This window comes from Fusarium keratoplasticum, chromosome 14, assembly GCF_025433545.1.
Source record: "Fusarium keratoplasticum isolate Fu6.1 chromosome 14, whole genome shotgun sequence".
Lineage (NCBI taxonomy): Eukaryota > Fungi > Ascomycota > Sordariomycetes > Hypocreales > Nectriaceae > Fusarium > Fusarium keratoplasticum.
The window spans coordinates 207,657-222,126 of NC_070542.1; the positions used below are offsets into that span (position 1 = coordinate 207,657).

General features: G+C 49.4%; 1 protein-coding gene across 1 annotated transcript; it reads left to right on the forward strand.

The window, feature by feature from the left end:
• Positions 1–4,151: 4,151 nt before the first annotated feature.
• NCS57_01470700 (uncharacterized protein) lies at positions 4,152–6,100 on the forward strand (the record flags this gene model as incomplete). Its single annotated transcript, XM_053064300.1, has 4 exons — positions 4,152–4,368; positions 4,424–4,721; positions 4,786–5,163; positions 5,236–6,100. 4 exons carry the CDS (start codon positions 4,152–4,154, stop codon positions 6,098–6,100), a joined length of 1,758 nt encoding a protein of 585 aa, XP_052906184.1.
• Positions 6,101–14,470: the final 8,370 nt, after the last annotated feature.

Sequence of the window (14,470 nt, forward strand, 5' to 3'; positions counted from 1 at the left end):
TTGAACTTGTGTTTGATCTATCTTCATCAAGGTTACCACTTGCCTACCCTGGGAGCCAAGTCCAATTCATCGAAGCCATGAGCGACTTTCGAGGGGAGGGCCATTTTGCTACTTCCCAATTTCATCCTTAGAACAGCTGAGATCATGTTGACTAGGTTCCCGTTGGCGACACAGAGATTGGGGATAAACAAGCAGTACCCCAACACGTGAAGTTACTAGAAGAGCTAATCTTACGAGGATTGGGGATGAAAGCGTCCATGGGAACTAGAACGACGATATAAACTCTATAATTAAGTGCTCAGGCTGCTCTTTTTAGATTAATTATTTATTATTATCTTAGAAATTAAAGATTTATTATTATATTAAAACTTAGTTCTTAAGATATAAATATAAAGCTATATAAAAAAAAAAGTATTATTATTAATTTATTTATATATAACTTTAAATTAATTAAAATAATTAATAATTATAATACTATATTTTCTAAAACTAAAAAGTCTAATTAATTTAAGTTTTTTTTAAAGTTTTTTTTATAATAATTTATTAATATAATTTAAATATTAATAAAATTATATTATTTTTATATTTATTAAAAATTAAAACCTTTAATATATACTTAAAATTCTTATAAAATATAATAAAGGTTTATATATAAGAATTAGTTATAGCATCTAATATTAGATATCCTAATAAAGCGGGCATACCCTCCTCTCCTCGGAAGGCTTATTACTAGTAGAGGTCCTAAATATAGCAGGACAAATCCTCTGTCCTGAGCTCCTGCTCTAATAATTACTCCGAGCATGACGACATAATACCTACAAACTGGCCCGTGCACACATGATATCCACATCTTCGCGGCAAACGTCACAGCCTTATCAAGAAGCATATTAACAGTGTCCCAAAGCGGGTTGCTAAGCTCGATCTTATCGATGGAGAGGATGTGATCCTGACTCTACCACTTATCCCTGACGACAGTCCACAGAATAGAAGTGGAGGGTTTCGATGCACCTTTACGTCGACTGCTGATTTGTGGGAGCGAAGTCGAGGAAGATACGAGAGCATCTCTCGACTACTTACGATGTGAACCTGGGCTCTAAGCCTGGTCCGCAGTCTACCGCTACTTCCGAGCTGGGTTTGCCAAGGGTCTCCGCAGCGAATATTTTTGAGGTTGTAAGAGACCAAGACATCGCAGGCTTGAAGGCTGAGCAACACCGAACAGGAATCGACATTCTGCAGGCCATGCAAGTATTCCAAGCGAAAGCGAAGGATATACGGAAGAAAGAGGTGGAGGCCATCGAAGAGCAGGGCGATTTGGCTGCGCCGAATTCAAGCCTTCGCCGACTAGGAGCGACAACCCACCCCAAGGACTTTAGCGACAAAAAGCAGTTCCTAAGGAATCCTATTTCGCTATAGTTTACTCTTAAGCCGGATGACCCTAATACCGAGGACGATGCCAAAGCATATCCATGCAGCTGTCGAGCGGCTTATTCGCAAAGCGGCTGCTGCTACCAGGTCGGGCGTCGTCTCGTGGAATATGCACTTTGAAGGCAGCACACCGTTTCATTTTAGGTTCAGGCAACAGACCCAGGTCTGGTGTCAGTTTCATTGTGGTGGCTGTGCAAAGGGTGGTCATGCCATCGTTTACTCTGGAGCGGGGTAATTAATGCCTGACGAAGTTTGGCAACATCCATCAGTTGAAGCTTCCTAACCACTGACCCTCTTCCAGCAACATCCGAGCAAATGGCTCATCCGTCTTGATCCTATTCCCAACCCAGGTCGTATTCGTGGAGTTATACAGTCAGATCAGTCCCTCGGCCATCTATTCAAGAGATTTCATAAAGCGTACCTTTCATACAGCCCGACGTCGTTGCGCCTATCTAAGGATTTTTGCCATTGATGGTCTGCGTATAGTATTTGAACTGCTCCGATAAGAGACCAAGGGTGATGGAGGTAATGACGGGGTTGATACTCTGGCGTCTCGTTGCGGGCGGCACGAGTTACGAATCATGGCCCCCCATCTCTGGGATTGGAGGTGCCGTTTTTGCGATCTAGGACTTTGTACCTTTCCTAGAAGAATTCCAGGACTGCCACCAAGAATTCTCAGCAACTGAAAAGAAATAATGGATAACATATCAAATACTGCCCAGTTCGAACGGAAACTGTTGGTCATGTCAAGTTTGCAAGTACAAAAATCATGAGCAACACGTGGCTCCTCATGGCGGGGGAAGAGACTGGAAGCCCCAGAAAGAGGCAGAGCCAAGAGGCCATAAGGGCTCAGATGCCAGAAGTGCTGCTCAATGCGGCTCAACATGCGGAGCCTCGTGTATGCTGGAAGAGCGCGCGATATGGAGAGGTGGGGATTGAGTTCTCCCCATCTGTAAACAGGGCCTTCTACAGGCAAGATTTTGGAAGCTCCCCTCGAGCCAACAGCCGCGCCCGCAAATCATGGCGCAGCAAAGCTTTAGAGCTTGGGGTGGTGCGAGTCAATGTCGCGCAGAAGCAGCGTGAGTCGGCGCTTGAATACTGAGGAAGCTCTTCAGGAAGGATGGAGGGCTGGTGTATAGCTAGTCTGGCCAGCGGCACTGTGAGTCTAGAATCCCAAGTACCGAAACTTAACCTCCAGGTGTGGCGCCTCAAGCGCCACGTCGCGTTATGCTTATGCTTTGCATCGTTGACGGTCCCCCTCCCTTTCAAATTGGCTATGGCCATCGTTAGCGTCCATCCCTTCCGCCCTAGCTCGCACTAAACGTTAATATCCTAAACCACCACCACTCTTGCAACCTGGAGCATGTTTCCGCTCTAGCTCAGCCCAGGACCGATCCACATTGTAAATGGCTCGGCCAGGCCCATGGTCAATCTCGACTAGGATCCCATCTGCGGGGCTTTTGTCGTTGTCCCACTTGACCCCTGGTAAATCAGAGTTTAGTTTTAGGTCCTCGTCCATGGTCTTGAAACGCTTTGTTGACACTCCAGTCCCCGTTAGAGATGGATAGGCTCCGCACTGGCTTCTGAGACTCACATGCCATCCGCCATTGCTCGGGCAGGCTTACCCTCCGTTTGGAAATGTTTGCGAGAACACCCTAAACTCCCCCAGCCACCGCTTTCATACACCTGCTGTGAAACAAGCTACTATAAAGCTAAAAATAGCAGTTATCGTAATAACCATCATTCACAATCTGTCACTGGGCCAGACGACAACCCCTTGGCTTCCCATGACTTGACCCCCTTGCTCGTGATACCAAACCAACAGCTTTACATGCGCTCAGGCCGGGCACCAACCACAGGCGGCAATGGGAGTCATAAGCCGCCACTGCAGTCACAGCTTCTCCCGAACAAGTGTAACCAGTCTGCTTACCTGCGGGAGTCGGTGACGGTCACAAGGTCATGCAACGCGTCAAGATTAGACATTTTTTGAGTTTTGTCCCTCCTATACCGCGTCGCCTCAGCTCCCTCGTTCTACGATATTTGTGGCTCAAGATCCAGATGACGGTCGGGGAACTCAATATGGCGTCTAGCTGTGTGGCTGTCGAAGTTGTGTGAACTTCTATAGGTGGCCGCGCCACATCGGCGCTCGTATAGTGTCGTACGGGTCCGGCGACCGCGGATCTGACTTGAACGTTTCTCTTCTGCTCGAGCGCTAAGGCGGCTGATGGCCATGATGAAGGACAGTCATCACCGCGTCATTCTCGCGATGAATACGAGGTGTATAACATGGGCTATGTTAAGATCAGGTCTATCATTCAATAGCGTCGCATGGATACGGGCTATCCGAGCCGGATAGAGACTCTCCAAAGGATCAAAAACATAGCAGTCTCGGCTCTGGCGGAAGCTGCTAAAGCACACTCGCTAGTAGTAGCCGATTCTGACTATAAAAGGCCATTCTCTTAGACACTCCTTAGATAGAGAAAGGAAGAGTCGTTCGTTACCTGATTCTAATTACTGGGGATCTTCTGCCCGGTGGTCAGTTTGTCATACAACCGTGCTAAGCGACACGCCATCCAGTCACCTGCCCCTTGCGCCTTTGTCGAGCTTCGCTTTCGGTGCTTTGCCCAAGGTCTATTGATTCTAGAAAGAGCCCTAAGCAAGAAAGAAACCCGCCCTCACTCTATGGTACAGCGGATCGAAGCAAAGTAGTGATATGCTTTCCTGCTATGACAACAGCAAGAATAAGCCTACTAGGCCGATCATGGCTTTCGTGGACAGCTGTTTTGGCGACTCTGGCCCATCCCTCCGTCCAGCAACGAGATCCTGTCAAGGATTTTTGTCGAAGATTTGGACACCAAACAGCAGTGGTGGATCGCAAATTGTACATTGATGGAGGGCTTGTCAACTGGAAATCCATGGACACCGACCCCGGGAACGATACGAGTAGGCTGCACTCCCATTCCTACATATATTCTTATCCGCTAAACTAGTCCCCCAGACTCATGGCTTGTATGGCACGATCTCGACAATGCTGATCTTGGCATGCCGCAAATACACGCCAATCTTAGCAAGAACACCTCAATCCCTTCCGTACACGGCGGAGCCCTCTGGGCAGATGATGTCAACTACCGCTTATTTCTTTTTGGGGGCGAATTCTACAGCGACAATCCGACAACTTCAAGCATGATGTCATATGATATTTGGTATGACCAATGGGATGATTTTGGGCCTCCCCCTGCAGGTATTCAGCGTGTCAGTTATGGAGCTTCTACAAGTGTTATGGAGCGCGGAGAAGGGTAAGTATGGTGGCATCGAGCTTTCGTTAAGCGGGTTGATAGTGAAAATTGATTCGCTTAATAGTTACTACTATGGGGGCTATCTCTCGAATGCCTCCATGCCGGACTGGAACGGTCGCCCACGTGCAACATCGAATCTAGTTCGCTACAAGATGGACGGCAATTTGTGGACCAAGCTCGCGGGACCAGACGATATCAGACGAGCCGAGGGTGTCATGGCGTTTATCCCTGCCAGTGACGGTGGTATGCTGGTATATTTCGGCGGCGTCCAGGATCCTTATCGCAACGGCACAGTGATTCCGCAGCCGATGGACCAAATATTTCTCTACGATATCATATCGAACAAATGGCACGTCCAAGAGGCCAGTGGCACCATTCCTGAACACCGGAGAAAGTTCTGTGCTGGAGCCGTGTGGTCGAAGGATAGAAGTAGTTACAATATGTATAATTCCCCTTGGGCCCTTTTGTTACCCCTGTTCTCACCTTGTTCATGAAAACTCTAACCTCGAGATAGCTATCTCAACGCCGGTCTAGGCTTTGGCGGATCTGGCTTTGATGACGTCTACGTCCTCTCTCTTCCCTCTTTCACATGGATCAAAATCTACCCTCTCGACCGGAATGGGACAGGCAAATACCCCTCGCACAGCCTGTCCTGTAACATCGTCAACGAAGGGTCTCAAATGCTCACCATCGGAGGCTCGTTCCCCAACGACAACACATGCGACTACGAGCAAGTCTGGGGGGTCCACAACGTCGATCTCGGTAACCGAATCAAGGGCAACTTCCAGAAAGTGTGGGCAGAGTATATACCTACGCTTTTCGGGTACAAGGTCCCCGAGCTTGTGACCAGCGTCATCGGCGGAACCAAAGACGGAAGCGCCACTAAGATGACGCCTGACGCCGGATTCGCGGACCATGATATTGGCATTCTGCTTGGCATGAAAGCCCCCTTCCCGACTCGCACGAGGGCGAATGATGGGCGCACCGCCCCCGCGACTGCAACAGTGAGCAAAACTCCGGATTCGAAGTCTGGTCCTTCCGGGAGCGCAATCATCGGCATTGCTGTCGGGGGCAGCGTCGTTTTGCTTGCCCTCCTTGCGGGTCTGTGGTTGCTCATCAGAAAACAAAAAAGAAAGTCCAACGCCCAGCCTGTCGCGCCGACGGAACCGCTCGTCCCAACGCCGCATACACCGCCGTTCAGTCCCTACCACTCTACCCAGTCGCCGGACAGTGGACAGTATATGAGCCCAAGGACTCGAGAAGGTGATGGGGAGGTCCCGGTCCACAATCGGGACTGGAGATCGTCCTCGGCAAACTCACCGCCGAGCGAGATGGATGGCCAAGACCTCAGGATTGCTGAGTTGGATGCGGAGAATTAGAGGATGCTGGATAGGAGGAACTTGGGGGATTTATATGGCAGGTACAGGAATTAGAGTCACAAGGACGGGATGTAGGCTCTTGTCTATCCCTTCGATTGTCAGGAGGCTCCAGTAGGTAGCTCGCCCCACATTACCCCTGTCACACGAGCAGTACATGCGGGGAACACAAAGATACGTCATTAATTAAGGGGCGGGATGTAAGCAGTATGATGTCGCGATTTGTAACTCAAAATATTGTTGGAACTTCTATCACAGGCTAATTTAGGTGGAGAACAACGTAGCTTTTATGCTCTCATGTTTGGTTGGCTAGACATCCCTGTAGTGACCTAACTGAAGCCTCCTGACAGTCGAAGGGATATGACTCGTGTGAAACTCATCTGCTCAGCCTCAGGGAATACCTTTATTACAACAACAAACCGTCAACTGGCTGCTTTCTTACCAACATTCTGAGAGTTAAATTGTTGCTATTTATACAATGGATCTAGCTTTTCAAGGAGATCGGGGGTTCGCACGCCGCTGGAATTCGGGGCGATCTTGGCATTCTTTCGGAACTGGGGCTATATTGTAACAAACCCCATCCCTTGATCTCACTAATCCAGATAGCTAGCTCTCGGGCGGCATACTCACCAGTGCAGCCCGCTCAAACAGCCTCTTTTTCTTGCAAGGCACGAAAACGTAATCTATACTAATCGTCTCGAAAGTAAATCTACTAATTCCTCTCCAGCTCGACTAACTTGGGGCTCTTTTCAAGTCAGAGAGCCTAATGCGAGATAACCGAAACTACTGCTTTGCCAATCTATATTTGCATGTTCTGATCTCACTAAAACATCAAGCCCTCATACCGGCAGTGACAGTTGCTGTGAGATAACAACTGCGCCACCCAGGAGACTATTCTGGGAGATTATAAAGTTTGTAGTGTTCGTATTGATGGTGGTAGAGATAGCGGCATAAGAGGTGTGTTGTGGCTAGCTCACCTCTCCTCCCTGTGCTGGGGTGTTTAATAAACTGATTTATAATCTCCTACCCTGTAGAGTATTAGAGTTGCCAGGCAGAGATATCTTCTAATTATAACTCCCAATATTATACAAACGCACACTGTCAGTATAAAGTAAGACATGTGTGTTTATCGTCTTCTTCAAGGTACCTTTCTAAGCCCTATTGGCGTAATATTTACAAGGCTGGTGAGTACCTTGCCCCCCCGGCTGTGCCTCGGCCAAAAAGGTCTCGTGGGGAAAGCATAACCCATTTAGCAAATGTTTATTTACAATGCCCCCTTAGATTAGCTCACGACCCAACCGACGCCCTGCTCAAGTCGCGGTTTCCTGAATCTACCATACAAAATTAAATGTCCAATCCGTAGGGTGTGAAGGCTGAGCGGCTCTCAGAGGCAGACCTATGACACTGACCCCCGCGTCTAGTCGGAATCAATGCTCTCAGGGACAAGAATCTAAATTTAACAGACGAGTAGGCTACCAGTCACTTGATTTTTCAATCGAGGTTGCTGACAACACCCTCCTAGAACCAACACCCTGGCTATGGTCGTCACCCCTGTAGAGTTCGTCAAGTAGAGGACTTCCCCCAAAGAAGTCCGCGCCAACATGGTGTCGTATTCAAGAAGCATTGTTGACAGGCAGCTGTCCACCAAGAGCTAGGATATCAGGACTGACATCTCTGAGAGGATGACCGACCGATGCGAAGGTCAATTTCTTCAGTTGATAATGCAAGGAGACTCCGAGTGGAGGATTGAATAAAAGACAATTTCAGCGCGCTATCGAAGAGACACCGGTCGGCCTTGCAAGTCATTATGACCGAAACTGGGAAACGCTCAATGGGCTTCCAAAAAGAACCCAACCTAGTCAACCATTGGGGATATGACGGTCAGGCTTTGACCTATGCAATCTCTTAAATGCGAACTCTTGAACACAAGACACCCATCGACCAAGAATATCTTGCATTAAATGTACGACAAAATTTCCATGCTAATCTTTCAACTTATGCTGTAGGGAAGGGCCGTGCCGTCACACCGCGCCTGCTCTAGCCTTTCCTCTAGCTCCAGCTCCGATCACTCTCTACCTGCATGTCATCTCAACATCTTGCGGTAAACGAACGTAAGGACTGTCTCCTAGGATCCTCTTGTGCTGAACAGAGGAAAAGACCTGGAAAAGTTACACGACCACCAACAGATTTCCTGTCCGAGATCATCTGCGTATCTGTGACGCAGAACAACAACTTGGTGCATGTGGGCTTCAAACATGCCGTTTTCACCAAGTAGTGTTTCCGCTATATCAGGTTTTTATGAGTCCGGTAAGGCCCACTGCTCGAACTAACGAATGCTGTTGGCTTGTTCTTCGGAGACTTTGCAGCAGCTTCGTGGCTTCACCATATTCGGCCAGAAGTAAACCATGATGCGAGTGTACTCAGCCTTACGAATGGGCTCTTCAACTGGAATAAACCCGCCTGGGCTGCTCAGAGAAGATGGTTTGGCTCAAAAAATGAAGTGTGGCAGAAAGGGCAACCACTCAGACCGCTGTACTACGCAATCGAGCTGGAAGTGAGTTACATGGCGCTCAATCAGATCCAAGACATGGGTGTAATTTAAACGACGAAACCAGCCGAGGAAGGGCTGCTCTTGGAGTTGCTTCTATAAAAGGGAGCGTCGCTGTTGTAAAGGCTGTCCTTGATTTAGGCGCCGAAATTAGAATCACAGACAACCACAGATACACACCGCTCAACCCAATATTGTCCAATAGATACGTCGAGATGTTGCGGCACTCGTTAGCCTGTGGAAGTGCTCAACTGGGCTTGTTTTTTCCTCGGGTCATTCTCAATCCGACGGTGCATGAGTGGGTTAGTTTTTATTAGATGTTCGTAAAGTTCACGATGCGCCAGTAAGGTTCTCAGGGTAGAGTCTTTGTCCTGCTAAATTTAGAGCCTCTAGTTGTGATGGATGAATCTGCGGGGGAAAGGAGAGTGTGGCCTCTTTATTGGTATGCTGATGTGAATGCAGATAAGCTTAAGCAGCCGTTCGTATCCGGAAGGTTGCCCTTGTCAAGCAGCTATCGAGGTAGCTTAGTCAGCCTCCAATAAAGCGGAATAAGGTGGTTCTGAAAACTACTACTCCATGAGGAGAACTATTGGGCAACACAATGGAAAAGTCGATGGCGTGACAGGCTGCAAATTAACGAGTTGAGGGGGTCTGTTTGAGCAAAATAGCAGACCACTTCCTTAGCTGAATAAAAATAGCATTCATTGAGAATTGGCGGAGGGCTGATGGGAGTGCCTTCTGGTTGACGGATTCATCGAACCTCATGCCCTCTCAACTCCGGACTGTTCAGCTTTCTCGTCATGGGACTAGCTCGGGTGATAAAGACGCTCTCTTCACCGCAGCATCGAGGGACCGCAAGAAGTATAAAGAGGGGAGATGCAGCCGAGAGATGCAGCCTGTTCATCACTCAGACACCAAGCACTTTAGCACCAGAAACCGACCCTTCAGAGCATCTTTGATAACACTCCTCCAAACCCACCATGCAGGGACGCACGCAGGGACGCCTGTCCCTCTTCGGTCTTATCGTCCTGCTCTTCGGGGTGACGCTATTCACCTTCGCCCATGCTGCTCCCCAGGCGACGTCATCCACCGAGCCTGACGATGTCGTGGCAGAGGGCGGCGGAGAACCAACCTCCGGCATCGACGAGAGCATACCGACCGAGACAGCGGAGATTGAGCCTGACGACAGCGGCAAGGCCAATATCACCGAGATAACTGAGGACATCATCATCGAGGAGGCTAAGCAGGACCCCATCGTCAACGAGGAGAAGAAAGAGATTGAGGCTGAGATCGAGGATACCGCGGCCCTTTTTGAGGATGATGGGACCGGCAAGCGGGGCCTCATGGACCTTGGTGATCTCGAAGAGCGCAATGTCGACGACCTCAAGGAGCGCAACGAGCTCGACTCCCGTTCCCTCTTTTGCTCCCCACGCTGCCACCGCCGCCGCTGCCGCATCCTCGCCCAAGTGATCAGGGCCTTCTTTAGGTGGGCGGCGCGCCAGTTCCGCAAGAAGAACCCAGGCAGCGGCATGCGGCCGCACCACACGCACATGTTCTTCTTGTACCCGCTGCACCGGTCGCTCTTCGACGCTAACATCCGCCCACGGGTGTGGTTCTACGCCAGATGGGTGGCTCCGGGATTCTTCAAGTCGGCAGGGGTAACTTTCCTCAAGCGCGTCTACGTGCGAGCCAAGTACGCCCCCTTCCGCCGGCATGACAGCGCGGCATCTCAGAAGGCCTTCTTCGACCAGACGTGGTTGTTGGCACACGAGTACCAGCACGTACAGCAGTACCGGGAAGTCGGCTGGGACATCGGCAAGTTTGCGTACAAGTGCATTTACGAGTGGTGCATGGCGGGTAAGAAGTTCTCTAAGATCCCGATGGAGATATCGGCCAACAAGGCCGCCGACAAGCTGCTGCCTCTGTTAAAAACGGAGACGCGCTTTTTCCGCTTCTGGCAGCGGGACCTGCTCAGGCACGACCTCGGCTACCCGGTTCAGACATCATATCACAACGCGGGCAAGGATCTACGACAACTCAGTTTTCAGAGGGGCGCCATGCAGTTAGACATCAGAAAGTCGTGCTATCGCAAGAAGATGACGGGCCCGTGGGGACCTTGGCGTTGTGGCAATTTCTGAGACGACGGCTTCCCGTCCAGTTCCAATTTGCTTTTGCTGTTTGTTGCCGATTCAAGATTATCTATGTCTCGCGCCTTATCGATCGATTTCACATATATCTTTTTGTCGACTTTCTGAATAGCCCCAGAGAGTTTACCATTCCCTGTCCTTGGCATTTTTTCTGTAAAAGGTTGGACTGTTTCATTTGCTAACTCGTAGCGAGATAGTGGATAGAGTTGTGGTTTCCTTAATCTCTCTCCCTCGGCACTGGTTTTCCCACAGGGTTTTCCCAATGCTATTACGCAAATGCGGAGGGGCCTAGTATAGTGTCTCTATTAATATAGCTTTATTAAAACGAAAATATTCCTTGGCCGCTTCCGCAACGCCCATCTTAACAACGAGTAAGATCAAAGCTGGCAGGGGAATTCTTGCAGAGTGTAGAGACTATAGAGGATGAGTGGTGGTAAATACCTTTGAGAGCGGTCGATCTATCTATATAAACAATTACCCTACAGTTTCAAGTAGCCCTGTATTCAAATTCCCAACTCGTAACTCGTTAGAGAAACTTGCTCTAGGCCATGCTTTACTCTACTATAGCCTTCCCCTCGCTATATGCCTTCTTCTCTGTCCCTCTAGTTCATACACAGAACGCTCCAGTGCAGCAGTATTCAGCAGTCCTGGATGTGCCTCACCAAGCGACTTGATCCCACATAGTTGCATTGCCACCTCTAGTTCTTCTTTCAAGACTGCACAATGTTAGCCGGGAGCTCTCTGGGTCAATCTCGGGTAACTCACTATTGAGAACATGTTCAATCCCATTTTGACCGTAGGTCAACGCATGTAGGATCGGCCGGCCGAGGCAGACAGCGCTAGCTCCGAGGCAGATGGCTTTCAATATGTCAGTCCCGCGCCTGATGCCACCATCTATGAACACGTCCATCCGCTCCAGGACTTCGGGGCAATGGATGTTAATCTCCAACAGGGTCAAAATCGCGGGCTGGGCCGTGTCAACCGCCCTCCCCCCGTGGTTGGAAATGTAGATGCCCGCACAAGCTTCGGACAAAGCTCTTTTTGCATCCTCGGCTGATTGAATGCCTTTCACAAATACCGGCAAGCCTGTGATCTTCCGAATCCAGTGGATGTCTGGCCATGATAAGTCTGGGTCGATGGCCAAGTTCGAAGCCGATTTGCTCGTTCCTTTGTTGTTTGGTGGAGAGGCTTGAATTTGAAGACGCCTTACATCGTCTCGCTTGCCAATGACTGGCAGGTCGACGGTGACGATTATGGCTTCGGCCTTGAGCGCAACAACTGATTCTAGCAATCGTTTTGTCGATTCACAGTTAGTCCCCACGTATAGTTGAAAGAAGAATGGGTGGCCTGGGGGGAGAGCAGCGACAATTTCCTCGGGTAAAAACGAGCCCATCGTAGGGATGATAATGGTGGATCCCTTGGCAGCCAATCCTCGAGCTATTGCAAGTTCTCCATCCGGATGCACCAGTTTTGCCAGGGATGCCGGAGCGTTGAAAACTGGAATGGCATACTCTCTTCCCAGAATTCGAGTCTTGCAGTCCACGCTTCGAGATGAACAGAGGACCCGAGGACGGAAGTAAATGTCCTGGAACGAGGAGGCGTTTGCTTTGGTGGTGCGATTTTCGTTGGCTCCAGCCGAAATCTGAGCTCTAGTCAGAGGAGGCAGGTATTCCAACGCCACCCGTTCAATATCGTGCAGGCTGACAAGAGTGCGTAAATCGATCATGGGCTTGTTCTCCGTGATGAGTTGACTGTGGCTGCTTGACGGGTCTGCAAGGTCCACTGCTTCATCCAACCTCCCGACGATCCGTGACGGTCCAAAATAACCCAGCACGGTCTTGGGACTATGAACAGCATTGTAGGCCTTGCTAGCGTCCCTCCCGAGAGAATTGACGATAATTTCAGCCGGCAAATCCCGTCACGTCCCACACGACGTTATCAATAATAAGCCAACCGTCGTCCTCCGCGGCGTGCTCTCGGACTTTATCTCTGGTCAAGATTCTCTCCATCTCTACCAAATTTGATGAGCCGGTTGATGGGTATCGGCGATGATTTGATGACAGTAAAAAAGAGACGATGAAAAAAATAAAGATGGAAATGTATATAAGCTGTTGTGGCGGATGGGTTCTTTCGAGAGGAAAGAAGATCGAAATGGGCGCCAAATTAAATGGACAGCCCATACCATCAAATGCTTCTAAACTATCCGACCTGGCCTCCGCGGACCCCGAGAAGATTCTAGCTATCCTCGGTATCTCGTTATCTCCCTGAAACCTTTCCTCTTTCGAGCACCTCTTAGCCCTCAAAAGTCAGGCCTTCCGTATACTGGAAAAAACGGGATCTAAACCAGTCCGTGAACCAAAACCACTCCGACGACCAAGGTCTCGAGTTTCCAAGCTTCGGCGTGGCTTTGTCCTTGAGCCCACGTTGCACGTAGCCTGAAATCAACGGAACAGCTGCTTCAGTTAGTAGCTGGGCCTTGCAACTATGCTCGAGAGAGGTAAACAGCCAAGCCGCCTCGTCGACAGTAGATCCAACTGTCAATATGCCGTGGTTTCGAAAGATCACAGCCTTCGCATTTCCAAGCGCAGCTGCTATTCTTTCGCCCTCCTCTGCTCCGAGAACGACACCGCCATGGTTCTCGTACACTGTGTGCGCATTGCCGAAGAACTTGCAGGCATCTTGGTTGATCATCTCAATGCGTCGCCCGAAGGATGACCATGCTTTCCATGGATGCTATGACAACGATAGACAGCGTGAACATCTGGGCGGGCCTTATGGATTTCGGAGTGTATCAAAAAGCCGGCTCTGTTTATGGGCAAGGATTGATTGCCGCCAATGATTTGGCCCTCGTAGTTGACGAGGACCATATCATCAAGCTTGAGAAGGCCAAAATGAACCCCCAAAGGGTTTGCCCAAAAACCATGAGGATATTCCAGGTCTCGCACCCAAATATGCCCACTCATGCCTTCAACATAGCCTTCGCGGGACCAATGTCGGAAAACAGCCGTCATGTGTTGCAGGAGCCACTTGCGCTGGGAAGATAGGTCGAGTCATTGTAACAGCCACAGGACTGCGTCTGAAGCCCTTGGGGCATGTTGATGTTACGGTTGATAATGGCCCGCCTGTCACGGTGGGCGATTATTTCACCTGGAGAGGCTGCATGTTGCAGAATATCCCTAATGTTTGCCCTAAACGGATATTTCCTCGCGTCTTACACGCTTGAAATCGACAACTCCTGCATTCTTATCATGCGAATCCTCGCAGAGGCTGAACGTCAAGGTCACAGAGTCATCACTCCAACGGCAAAGGGCATGGCCTCCATCACACCAAGAGCAGCTGCTGCAAACGGATCAAGGATTCTGTTGATTGATGACGAGGAAGCGAAATTTGATTTCGAAGCAGAAAGTGACCCAGAGGTGTGTTACGCCGAGTTTCAAGTTTACTATGAACTTGAGAGAAGGCTTTCTGATGGGGATTTCTCTTGATCTGGTATTGGCAGTTAGCTAGCAGGGGCGCTCACATTTGTTATTCCAACTCCGTTTGAAGATAGTGGTGATGTTTAGTGATGATTTCTATTTGTGTCAATGCTCCAGGTTCCTCAATCGTTATTACATACTCCGTATAGGTATTTACGGTCTTCTGGCTTAGTTGTCACATCAAGGGCCGGGCTTCAAGTAT